Below are 13108 nucleotides of genomic sequence, written 5' to 3' on the forward strand. Positions count from 1 at the left end.
CTACTGTCAGCCATATTAAGAGCTGCTCCCGACAGGGTTTTGTCGGTTTCAAACGTTCATTTCGGTCACCTCGCGTTCCCCCTATATGAAGTCTAGTAGGCGTTCCTCATTCTACGCCAACAACTACAGGCACACAGGTGGCACCTGCAATCTCAATTCGAGTACCGGGACGTCTGATAACTGTACCGGCAGCCATTCAGAGTTGTTTCTGAGGTTGCTGTCACCCACAAGAACATGGTGTTTTTTTTTCCATCGCCCTCTTCGGCGAATCTCTAGATTTGCGAGGTCCCCAAGTTGGTAGGTATGTTGCTGAAGTCTAATCATGGCTGAAATGTAATTTTTCCCCGATTCATAATTATTTTTTACAGCCGCTGTGGAATATCGAGGTAATAATAAACATTTCAGCAGACATTGCGCGTTAGGAACATTTCTATAGAAGTAGTGTCAACGTTGTCTTATGCAGGAAAAACACGGGGGAATGCGGGAGATGGAAACTCAAGACGATGAGCAAACGTTGAAAACCCTTGAAAACCTTGAAAAAGAGAAGTGCACTTAACGAAACGTTGGCCCCCGCTTTTTCCGTGTTCTCGCTTTGCTCGCTGTGTGACGCAAACATTCGGGAATAATTTTTCGAAACAGAAACAAATTCATAATAGTTAACTTCGCAGTTAAGAAAGAAAAATGAACACAGTATTCTTCGAATTCGCTTTCAATCAGTGTCCTCCAATTTACAAAAAAAACTCGCGAGAAATGTGCGAAGCTCACAAATTGCGTCAACGTCTTTGTCATGCATCGTATCGCGCCACTTAGTGGAGCGCAAATGCCATCACATGTCAAACAACTAAACGGCCCCTCCGAAGTTAGCTAAACCCAAGTTGCTTAAACCATCTAAGATTCTCCTGCGCCGACTCAAGGCGGGCTATACGAAAGCGCTCGCATACTGCTTCCGTTAGAATACCGCGTAACAGAACAAAAATTCATTCACCTGCCAATCTATTAATTTCATATCACAAGAACAACAAAAAGAAAGTTACAAGTGCACTTAATCACAAGGAGAAACGTCAGGAACTGCGGAATAGTTCGAAAGAACTCCAAAGCAGCTGCAAACAAAAACTTGAAAATCACGTTATAATTTCAGCTTACGCAGTTGACATACACCGCATTTGAAAAAGAAAAAAAAGAAAACTAACAATCTAGCGCCTATTTAGGCGCAGTGTTGTGGGGCGTAGTGCACGTGATGAAATTGCAGCACGTCTTCCGACGCATCACTTCAAGGCACCCGCCGATGGTGGGCTCCAGCTGCAAGAGGACGCAGAGTTCCTGGTTCCTCAGGTAGAAGGGCCTGTACTCGGTTCGACCGGAGAACTGCTCCAAGGCCTTGAGGGCAGTCTCAGAGTACAAGTGCCACACCGTGCAGCTCTCCTCCTTCTGCAACCAAATCCAGAGTAACCTTTTTAAACAAACCTTAAAAACATGCTTCATCAAAGCAGCCAGGTGTTATGTCCCCGCAGATCACCGCGCGGCTTCGAAGTTTCATTTTTGAGCGAATCGAGCGCAGCGTTGATATTTTTTTCCCCTAGTTGCTCAAGTACAAGCTGTCCAGTTCAACAAGTTCAACAAGTTGCTCAAGTACAAGTTGTCCAGTTCAACAAGTTTCTAAACTTGCCTGCCTTCGCTGAGGGAAAAATTTGTTTAAAGGAATTCTGGGGTTTACCTTACAGGCCTAAGGCACGATCTTATTAAGAGGCATGCCGTAGAAAGTGACTGCGGGTTAATTCTGAACACCTCGGGTTTTTTTACCTACATCTACTACATACACGGACGTTTTTTTTTTTTGCGTTTGGCCCCCATCCAAGTGGGCTGCCGTGACCGGGGGTCGAACCTGCGACCTCGAGCTCGGCAGCGCGACGCCATGGCTATACTAAAACCGCGCAGGTGCGCCGAGTGAAATAAAGCAGGTTTTTTAGCATCTACGCTCTCTCTATGTAGAAGGATTTTCATCACTCAAAGCAGGATGCACATGTGAGCTAGTTAAATAGCAGGGATGACGAGGGAAAAAACGCGAGAAAATGGGACAGCGCTACAACATGCTTTCTTATCCGGTTTTCAAGTTTCAAGCTGTTTATTCTTCGTGAAGGATTCAACGAAGGCGACTGTGTGTGTGTGTGTGTGTGCGTGTGCGTGTGCGTGTGCATGTGTGTGCGTGTGCGTGTGCGTGTGCGTGTGCGTGTGCGTGTGTGTGTGTGTGTGTGTGTGTGTGTGTGTGTGTGTGTGTGTGTGTGTGTGTGTGTGTGTGTGCGTGCGTGTGCGTGTGCGTGTGCGTGTGTGTTTCAAGTACGTCCTTTGTATATATAGCTCTGTTTCCGCGATATAGTTTTCATGAACTGGCCAATAGCGGCACTTTCTGATCCTGCTTGATTCTGTTCAGACTTCCTCTTTTTTTCATGCACCTCTAAGGAGTACACCAGAAGTGCCTAAAGCTGACACTACAGCTGCAGAGAACACGACGCACCTGCAGATACGTGAGCAGTCCCACGAGGGCATCGACTGACACCATCCGCCTGACGGTCAGCGCGACCATGTCATCGAGGAAGATGGCCCTGGCGGTGTCGGTCAGGGCCGTGTGATCTGTCAGCAGCTGGTGCGTCAGGAGGGCCACGTTGTTCGCGTCGTACTGGACGCGGAAGTAGGACACCGTGGCGGTGTTCACGAGGAACCACAACGAGCTCAGGTCACGCGCCACGCTGGAATGCGCAAATCCACGGCCAGATTATTGCAGCTGTTGAATTTGCAGCCTGCCGTCGCATGACGGGACGCAGCAGGCCGTCTGTTTATCAGTGTTTCGACATACACTTGGGGAAGTGACACGGGATTGTTGGCACGTCGTCTTACAAGGCTATCGTAGCGCAAACAAAACAAAGAACGCAGACAGGGACACAGGAGAATGGAATGAAGATAGTTGTGCAACCGTGTTCGCTTCCTCTCTGAACAGAAACAACGACTAGCATCAAAGTGTTGCCTACTGTACGGCCAAGTACAGAGCTGAAGGCCATAATTGCCGCAAATGCGAGACGCACGCAAAGCACATGCATCAGGCTATTATATAATAACGGCCCCCAAAGACCCCTTCCTATTACCGCCTCGCCACAGCGCGTGCGCCGATCCCAAATGATCTCTTTGGGTTTGCGCACGCCCCTAACGCTACATTTGAAAAAACTCGGTGCCATTCCACTCTGTGAAGAAGGATGGCCAGCGAAGCTGTGCATGTGGGCCCCTTAATGGCGAATCGCACCTCCGCAGTGGGGTGGCCCGGCGTTGCACTATCTTCGGTATTTACCCACGTATGGGGGGTGCTTAACGCCTGCTTCACCTCCGCCGCGGGTCGGGCCGGTATTGCACTATCTTCGGGATCGGCCCACGTATGGGGAGTGATTAACACCTGCTTGACCTCCGCCGCGGGTCGGCCCGGCATTTCACTATCTTCGGGATCGGCCCACGTATGGGGAGTGATTAACACCTGCTTCACCTCCGTGGCCGGTCTGGCTGGTATTGCACTATCTTCGGCACTATCTTTGGGATCGGCCATTGTACAGGGAGTTTTTATTTAGCATGCCACGCCAACGACACGAAAATTTGCTTGGACGGTAGCGGTATACAGCTTCGCTGTAAAAATGATAGCGTGGGTGCTCCTAATGCCCCTAACCTGCTTTGCATCGTCCTAACGCCGCTGCGAACACCTAAAGAAAAGCGTCAGCGCCTCCTCATTGAAAATAACAAACTCTCAGGTATGCTTTTCGCACCATGAAATATTACAAATTGCATTGATTCATGCTTTTTTTTTCTCTAGCATTATATTTTCATTGTCTTTCCGCGTCCAGGAAGGGCGCTGCGATCGCGTGGCGCTAACGCAAGCCGGGTACGCTATTCTGAAGCACCTCCCCGGCGGGTCAGACAGCCAACGCACAGTGTTCGCTTGTTGGGGCGCCCTAAACTCTAGGCCCCTATATTATAAACCTCTCTATAACTGCGACACCGGGCGGAACTTCCAAATGACTTAGGGTGCAGACCTACCATTCAATAGGCAAGTACAAACACGCGCATTCTAATCACAATACAAAAGACAGCCAGTGCTCGAGCGATCTCGTCCCCGATTCAGCGATATAACAGAAGCTACGCTTTCTTTTTTTCTTAGTTAACAGCCTTCCATTAACTCACGTACGGTCTAATTCTTGCTTCTGCCGAGTATCTTCATCTCACCACAGCGTCGATCACACATGCAGGCCTTTTCAGAGTGCCGGCAAATGCACCAGGCCGTTTTTTTTTTTTTTCATAAGATTTGGTTCGTGTTTTCCTGGCTCGTTCATTCATACAGCGCCGTGTCTGTTTGACGTAGGACTTGCCGCGCGTGAGGGCAATTCCATACACAAGTCCCGTGGCACATTTTTTTTTTTATTTATACATAGTGCAACCCTAAGAGGGTTACCGCAGGTCGTGCCGTGTGGCTTCCCGCAGCGTTACCGGCCGGTTTATTCTCGAGCGGTTCGCAAAGCAGAGCTGAGCCAGCTTGACGGAGGCAGAAAAGTCAGTGGGTACGCCATGCCGGCCCTGCGACCATTTTGAGGTTCTGGGTGACCTTATGAGCATAAGGAATCATAAGGGATCGCGTAACGCGAGTGCGTGTATTCACCGATTTACTCGTGGGTCTGCCCCACAAATAAATCAGTTGAAAGTAGCGCCCATGTTGTCTTCTATGTGCCTACATTTCTCTTTTTGCCTGTCTGATTTGCGGCAATTACGTCTTCCAGCAAGCGCCAAATAGGCCAAGAAGCGGTTCTCTTGAAGTACAGAGTGCGCTGATCACGTGATATGCCCTTTCTGCGAGCAGGGTCCGTACGCACCGATCGATGTAGTGAAAGCCCCCCAAAAATATTTGAAGCGTAGTGGTGTGTAGCCGTATTTTCATTTTTATGAGTAAATCATGGTTCCTTCTTCTTTAGTGTGCTCTGTAGACTAAACGTATGCAAAATCTGTCAACTATACTGAGGCCTGATGATCTTCCCAGCTCAGTGCAACACGTTGATTTTTCATTGTCTGTAACAAAAGCACACAGCTGGAGAGGAAATGCTAACTGCGTTCTCGAACAGTTGCTGCCTTCTGGCTGCATAATGAACTGCATTATGTGGCCATGAGCGCAGCTCTTGAAGTCCACACTACAATATGTCCAATAGATTGCAATAACACACTAGAGAGCTGCACCTGTTTTATCCCGAGTTCCTCAAGCGCAACTGCAAATAGTACCCAGAATTTGTTTAATGCGCAAGCATTCTTTGGAGAACTCCCCAGCCGTGTCAGGCGAAAAGTGTAATGCCTTGTATTTGCACAAAAATGCGTCATTTGCAAAGTAAAGACATTTACTCGTTATGATAGTGTAAATGTAGATGATTGGTAGCTTCTAGGAGATAACGAACAATTTAAAGCGAAAGAATAAAGCACATATACGAAGTCTGTTAGAAAAGTATCCGACCTTTGGCCGAAGAAAACAAACTTGCATAACTGGAGCGTTGGAAACCTAATCCCCCTCAAGGTAATGGCCTTGGGACTCCACACACTTCTCCCAGCGGTGCTGTCACTGTTGGAAGCATTCCGAGAAGGCCTCTTTCGGAATGGAGTTTAGCTCAGCTGTCGTTGTAGCCATAATGTCCTCTATTGTCTGAAATCACGCTCCTCTCAGTGGCCTCTTCATTTTGCGAAACAGCCAGATGTCGCAGGGGGCCATATCAGGAGAGTAATGAGCCTGTTGAACTACAGGAGTCTGGTTTTTCGCCAAAAAAGTCTGAATCAAGTGCGAGGAATCTGCAGGAGCATTCTCGTGATGGATGCGCCAATTTCCTGTTGACCACAACTCTGTTCTCGTGTGCCGCACAGCAACGCGTAGGCAACGGAGGACATCCCTGTAGTACTCTTTGGTGATTGTTTGACCCTGTGGTGCGTACTCGTGGTGTACCACACTGCAGGAGTCAAAGAAAGCAGTCAGCATCACTTTGACGTTGCTGCGCACTTGGTGGGCCTTCTTTGGTCTTGGTGACTTGGAATGCTTCCACTGTGACGACTGGGATTCGATTTCAGGGTCGTACTCGTACTCTCGAGACTCGTCACCAGTGATTGTGGTGTTCATGAAGTCGGGGTCACTGTTTGTGGAATCCAGCATGTCCTCTGAGACTTCAACACGAAGTTGCTTTTGCTCCACTGTGAGCAGCTTCGGCACGAATTTCGCCGCAGCTCTCTTCATGGCCAAATCTTGGGTCATATCGGATTGTGCAGAATAAGTGCTGATGGCCACCTCTTCCACAGTTTCTCGGATAGTCACACGACGGTCCCGCATCACCACCGCATTCGCTTCGGCAATGACCTGGTCATTACGGCATGTTGATGGCCGACCGTAGCGTGGCTCGCTTTCTACCGGTGTGCGGCCGTCTTTAAACCGGTTGTACCACTCCTTAATCTATGTGCTGCTCATAGCATCGTCACCGAAAGTCGTCTGAATCTTCGAAATGGTTTCCACTTGGCTGTCGCCCAGTTTATGACAAAATTTGATGCAGTAGCGCTGCTCCAGTCGCTCCGCCATTTTTCTTGCAATAAAAAACTTACGAGAGCACTGTGTACTACCTTACTCAAACGCTGCGTCCCAGCGACTGACGCTATCGGCATGAGGGAAAAAATTCGCGCATGCGCACGAACGTTCAAGGTCGGTTGAGGCAAGCGGGCTTGTTTCACGTCCACGATAATCATCATCAGCCTGGATACGCCCACTGCAGGGCAAAAACCTCTTCCATACTTCTCCAACTACCCCGGTCATGTGTTAATTGTGGCCATGTTGTCCCTCCAAACTTCTTAATCTCATTTGTCCACCTAACTTTCTGCCATCCCCTGCTACGCTTCCATTCTCTTTGAATCCAGTGCGCAACCGTTACATGCCACCGGTTATCTTCCCTCCTCATTACATTTCCTGCTCATGTCCATTTCTTTTAGAGCGCAGCTCTTTGGCGTCCGTTCCTGGGTTTCGCGTCGTCGTCGGCGTTGTCGTCGGCCTCGTAACCAGCTCCGCCCCCCTTTCATCCCCCCAGCGCTAGCAGCGACCGACTGATACCGCTGGATGCCGCTGACGCCGCTAGAGAGTCAAGATAACGTGACTGCATAGAACACCGTCGCCGCCATGCAGAAAGAGGAGGAAAGGGTCCCCCCCCCCTGTTCTTGTGTGGCGGATAGGGTGCTCTTCAGTTGCCGACGCGCCGGTTATTTCACGTAGGCCCCGGCACGTCGACGAATACGTGACCACCTTCCCACGGCTAGACCTGGTTCTTAGCGCTGCGGAAGCGAGGGTATCATATTGTTTGTGTCGGCATCGGCGGCGTTGTCCCTGAAACCAACTCCGCAGCTGGGGTTGACTCACTATCGGCGTCAGCGGCATCAGTCAGTCGCTGCTATCTCTTCCCTCCTCCCTTTATCGTGTTGTCCGCTTGCTGCGCGCGCTTCTGCCCCCATCGTTTGCCGCTGGGTGTACACGCCGCCCCCCTCCCCCCTCTTCCTGCGAGTCTCCGGTTGTCAAAGCGCCGGCTCGAACTTAATTCCTTTCTTCGCTCCTCCTCCAATGCAACCCCTGTGCGGTGGCAATCAGAGAGCCAGATCGGTGGCGGCGGATCTGTATATGTGCACCGCCCGAGCCGAAATTGCCGCTGCCGTTCGCCCTGTGCGGTGGCAATCAGAGAGCCAGATCGGTGGCGGCGGATCTGTATATGTGCACCGCCCGAGCCGAAATTGCCGCTGGTGTACCAAGTCGAACATATATCAGTCTATTTCTCCGACCACAAAGCTTCCTTCATGACTGTCAAGAACTGTTAGTGGAGTCTTTGTTAAAGGAATACGTGTGAAAAATAAAAAAAAAAATTCTGTGATAGCGCATACATGTGTTGCTCGATTTCTTTGCCTCAATCTATCGAAAAGGTGAAACAGCTTATTTGCTCCGCTCAAATTTCGCATTAGGAAGTAACGTAATCGTCGGTAATTTTTTCTTTATTTCAACTAAGATGTCATTAACTCGCGTTTGTTCCCTCACCCAATCTGCTCTCTTCTTATGCCTTAACGTTACACCCATCATTCTTCTTTCCATAGCTCATTGCATCGTGATCAATTTACGTAGAGCCCTTTTCGTAAGCCTCCAGGTTTCTGCCCCGAAGGTGAGTACTGGTACGACACAGCTGTTATACACTTTTCTTATGAGTGATAATGGCAACCTGCTGCTAATGATCTGAGAATACCTGCCAAACGCACCCCAGCCCATTCTTATTCTTCTGATTATTTCATTCTCATGATCTGGATCCGCGGTCACTACCTGCCCTAAGTAGATGCATTCCCTTACCACTTCCAGTGCCTCGCTAACTATCGTAAACTGCTGTTCTTTTCCGAGACTGTTAAACATTACTTTAGTTTTCTGCAGATTAATTTTTAGACCCACCCTTCTGCTTTGCCTCTCCAGGTCAGTGAGCATGCATTGCAATTGATACCCTGAGTTACTAAGCAAGGCAATATCATCAGCGAATCGCAAGTTACTAAGGTATTCTCCATAAACTCTTATCCCCAATTCTTCCCAATCCAGGTCTCTGAATACCTCCTGTAAACCCGCTGTGAATAGCATTGGAGAGATCGTATCTCCCTGCCTGACGCCCTTCTTTATTGAGATTTTGTTGCTTTCTTGATGGAGGACTACGGTGGCTGTTCAGCCGCTATAGATATCTTTCAGTATTTTTACATACGGCTCGGCTACACCCCGATACTGCAATGCCTGTATGACTGCTGAGGTTTCGACTGAATCAAACGCTTTCTCGTAATCAATGAAGCTATATATAAGGGTTGCTTATATTCCGCACATTTCGCTATCACCTGATTGATAGTGTGAATACGGTCTATTGTTGAGTAGCCTTTACGAAATCCTACCTGGTGCTTTGGTTGACAGAAGTCTAAGGTGTTCCTGATTCTATTTGCGATTACCTTAGTAAATACTTTGTAGACAATGGGCAGTAAGCTGATCGGTCTAATTTTTCAAGTTTTGAGCGTCCCCTTTTTTATGGATTAAGATTATGTTGGCGTTATTCCAAGATTTCGGTACGCTCGAGGTCCTGAGGCATTGCGTATACAGGGTGGCCAGTTTTTCTATGACTACCTGTCCACCAGCCTTCAACAAATCTGCTGTCACCTGATCCTCCCCAGCTGCCTTCCCCCTTTGCATAGCTCCCAAGGCTTCCTTTACTTCTTCCGGCGTTACTTGTGGGATGTCAAATTCCTTTAGACTATTCCCTCTTCCATTATCTTCGTGGGTGCCGCTGGTACTGTATAAATCTCTATAGAACTCATCAGCCACTTGAACTGAGGAGTTCCATATCCATCAGATGTTCGAAAAAAAAATAAGGACGGATACTTTTCTAACAGACCTCGTAAATACCCGCAGAGATACATAAGGCTCCTTAGAATATGCATGAGGTAGCCTATAGTAGTCGTGGGCCAACTGGAATTTGGGTGTGGGTCAACTTGAAATTTGGAGGTGGGCCAACTGAAATTTCGGTGTGGGCCATCATGAAATTTGGGGGTGGGTAAACCTCACATTTGGCTCTGGGTCAACTCGAAATTTGCAGGTGGGCCAACTGAAATTTCGGTGTGGGCCATCATAAAATTTGGGAGTACGCGAACTTAAATTTGGAGGCGGGCCAACTCAAGCTTGAGGGTGGACCAACTTGAAGTCTGGGTGTGGGCCAGTTTAATTTGCGGTCAGGCCAACTAAAATTTGGTGGTATGCCTAGGCATACTTCACAACTCCAATGGACTTTCTGCATTCTTTTTATTCTTCAGGGAGAGTTCGCTGCTAGGTTAGCTGATGCGTGATAATTTAAAACGAAAACAGTGCACTGTCTTCGTCGAACTTATCTTTCGCCTTAGTTAGGACCTACGTTATGCCTTTTCCACACAGCTAGAACTTTTGAGACTTCCTGTGACAGTCATGAAACCTGATGTTGAGCGTTGCTTACTTGTACAGCATTGAGACCTCGACACTCTGCCGACACTGTGCTATTGAACCCAATCAGACATGTAATCAAAAGCTTGACACCGTGTGATGCTCCTGCCGTGCTCACTTGTTGCGCTGGATGTTTCCTCTGAACCAGAGGGCGCCCTTTTCTGGCACTCGGACGGCTCCCTGCACCTCCAGCACGAACGGCACCGCCCACACGAGCGTCTCGTTGCATTCCACGTCGTCGAAGCAGTGCCAACCCTGCGGGCGCCATTTTTTTTTTCTTCTCAGCGTAGCCACAGCACTAATTCCTCATTCTTGGCACTAATCTCTGATGCACAAATGCACATCTCTGCATTAAACGTTTGCCTACACAATGACGTCGCCGACCACGTTTGAAACGAAGACGAAGTGCTGAGGTGCTCACGCGAAAGCGAAGTGCTCGCATGGAGACGAAGCCGACAAAAACAATTTACGGGCGTCACGCACTCAGCAGTTGGAAGCTTATCACAACCCCACCCCCTCCCCCGGTCTTCTGTTTCTTCTTGTTTGTTTCTTCCGTTACTCATTCATTCCTGGTTGCGCTAATGTGAAGGATACGAAGTGCCAGCTGCCCATGCTGAAGTTCCTCTTACGCATGACTTCATCATGAGAGTAACGTGAACATTTTGCGTGTTGTCAGATAAGAGAACTGTACTTGTACACGCTGACTGCCGCGACGACTGCGCCGCTATTATAGCTTGGCCAATTGCCTCGCGAGAAGGTTAGCGTGAGAATTATTAAAAAAAGGTGGTTACACGCCAGATCGTCGGTGGGAAAGCTAGTAAGAGAATTATGGTACACGAGAGCTTTCGTAATATGTCCCCTTTCAAAGCCGAAGGCGGGAATCAAACCCTCAACCTCGTGCTCGAAAGAGGAACGCTATTGCTGGAGAGCTATCATGGTGGCTCGGACATTTAGGTATTATCATTCGGCCTTTTTTTTCTATATTCTACGCAAAACGTGCAGTTATACAGCGAGCTTCCTATTTTACAAGCCGCAGCTTCTCTACGGAATCATGACGCTGTTACGACGTGTATGCATGGGCGTAACCGATCACACTCGCAACCCTGGGCTCTTCACTGCAAGAAGTCGAGGGCCAGACGGTCATCTGAACGAATTTTACTGCGCAACTCTTAGGCGCCCCGTTCCTGCAGCGAGCGTAGGCGTCTTAGCTCGTAACCAAGCAAACGAGCACAGCGAAAGATGAGAGCGAACGCGGAGCGCAGCGGGGGATGAAAGACGGCGAGAGTGAAGATAGCGCGAGGAGGATAACGGAGGCGGAGGATGCATCGGAACCATGAGGCGGAAAGCGGAGGAGGGTATAGCGAAAGGGTGAAGAGGAAAGCGGAGTGCCGCAAGACGGACTATGGCGACGATGGCCACGAGATGGCGCCAGAGTAGAGCACGTCGTTAGGGCTCCTTGATGCGCCCGCCCGCCTCCACTGCGTTCTCGGGGGCGCGCGCATCGAGGCACTCTACGCGTCGTCTGCTAACTAAAGCGCGGAATGAGTGGAGGTCTGTCTGCGGCGGCTGCTGTGAATCGCGCCTACGCGTCAGCCACGCGCTGCCTCTCGCGAACTGCCAATTAGCGAGGCTGTCGCGTCACACTTTGCTCTGTTTGGGACGTGCTGCACGAGGCAGATTGTCCGCACCAGTCAATATATCACGAAATGAAAACAAGTATAGAACTGCGCTCAAGTTTTGTCTTAGGCATTATCGTAATGGTCCGTGAATTTTCGCACCTTTACACAGGTAGTATCCCGCATGCATATTTCAAGATTTCGTATCCGCGTCTAAGTGCGTCGCCTTAGCCACATATGCGACCATTAGAAGTAGCTCCCCAAAGCATGGCTCATCAGCTTCTATCGAACCTGGTCCATCAGCTGTGCGACCGAGACATTTTCGCGTAGAAAGAGCACTTAACAACTAAACGCTCAATCGGGCCAGTTGGTTGATTTGCACCTTGAAAACTTTTTAAATGTAACGATAAACAGTACACGAATTAAAAACAGAAGGTGCTTACTCACATCTGAAAGATTTAATAAAAGGGAGCAGAGATATATAAGCACAAAAAGGATGTGACTGCACATTAGCAGCAATCCAGGGGTGCAAAAAAGTTTTCAAGAGCATTTAACGTTCATGGTGACCAGCGGCCGAACTCACAAAGCCATTTCTTAATGACTGTCCTTTGCCACAGGCCCGCTGCTTTCGGCAATATTGTCACGTAGTAGTGACCGTGAGGAAGGCAGCAAAACTGTGATTAACGAAACTAGCGTTTTATTGCGCGAACTTGTGCCATGGAGAAAAAAATTCTACAAGAGGGGACACTCGGCAAAAACAGGCAACAGGGAACACCTCACGCCTATAGTGTCAACTCCATCCGTTAGTTGGCGCAAGCATCGAAAAAAAAAGAATGTCAAATGAACTTACAGACAACGTTTTATTTATTTATTATTATTTCCCGCTAAAACGGAAAAGTTTTGCGTATAGATAAACTTATACTTCGCGACTTATTTTTCTTGCGTCACCTAGCAACAAGCTAGCGGCATGCCACACGCGCCATATACATGCGTCATTCGCCAGAAATGCCACCGAAGCAAGCAAGGCCGGCTACGCATGTGAAGCTCGCCTGCTCGGCAACCCGTCTCTTTTGGATGTAGCCTGTTTGGCGGGCTCCCGGCGTTTTCTTGCGTTCCGTCTGCACTTCGACACGGCAACACTACGCTACTGGACTACAGCAAGGTGAGGAATTTTATTTGACAGTCTGCGACGCACTTCAAACACATTCAGGCTTACTGCACGAAACTAAACCTATATAGTGACGCAGTTATCGAAAAACAGCTCCGCCGTCCAGCCTACTTAATTTGAGTTAATTACTCGTATTGGGAGATGTTTGCGACGCTTTCTATGAGCCCAAGCATTAGTATAACTTATTTCGGTAGTTTTTGGGCACACTCGCCGCACCTGGCTTTGTGACGAAAGGCACCTCGGCCGTGTGAAGCAGTTTCG

General features: G+C 48.8%; 1 protein-coding gene across 1 annotated transcript in view; it reads right to left on the bottom strand.

Moving 5' to 3' along the window:
• Positions 1-596: 596 nt before the first annotated feature.
• Positions 597-13108, bottom strand: part of LOC126543452 (thyrotropin-releasing hormone-degrading ectoenzyme-like) — a 45849-nt gene continuing 33337 nt past the window's right edge. Inside the window, exons 11-13 of the mRNA XM_072284688.1 lie at positions 10182-10361; positions 2513-2744; positions 597-1428 (exon numbers count right to left, since the gene is read on the bottom strand). Of these exons, the coding sequence (XP_072140789.1) occupies positions 1201-1428; positions 2513-2744; positions 10182-10361 (640 nt within the window). The 3' untranslated portion in view covers positions 597-1200. The remainder of the gene's footprint in view (positions 1429-2512; positions 2745-10181; positions 10362-13108) is intronic.

This window comes from Dermacentor andersoni, chromosome 10 (genome assembly GCF_023375885.2).
Source record: "Dermacentor andersoni chromosome 10, qqDerAnde1_hic_scaffold, whole genome shotgun sequence".
Classification (NCBI taxonomy): domain Eukaryota; kingdom Metazoa; phylum Arthropoda; class Arachnida; order Ixodida; family Ixodidae; genus Dermacentor; species Dermacentor andersoni.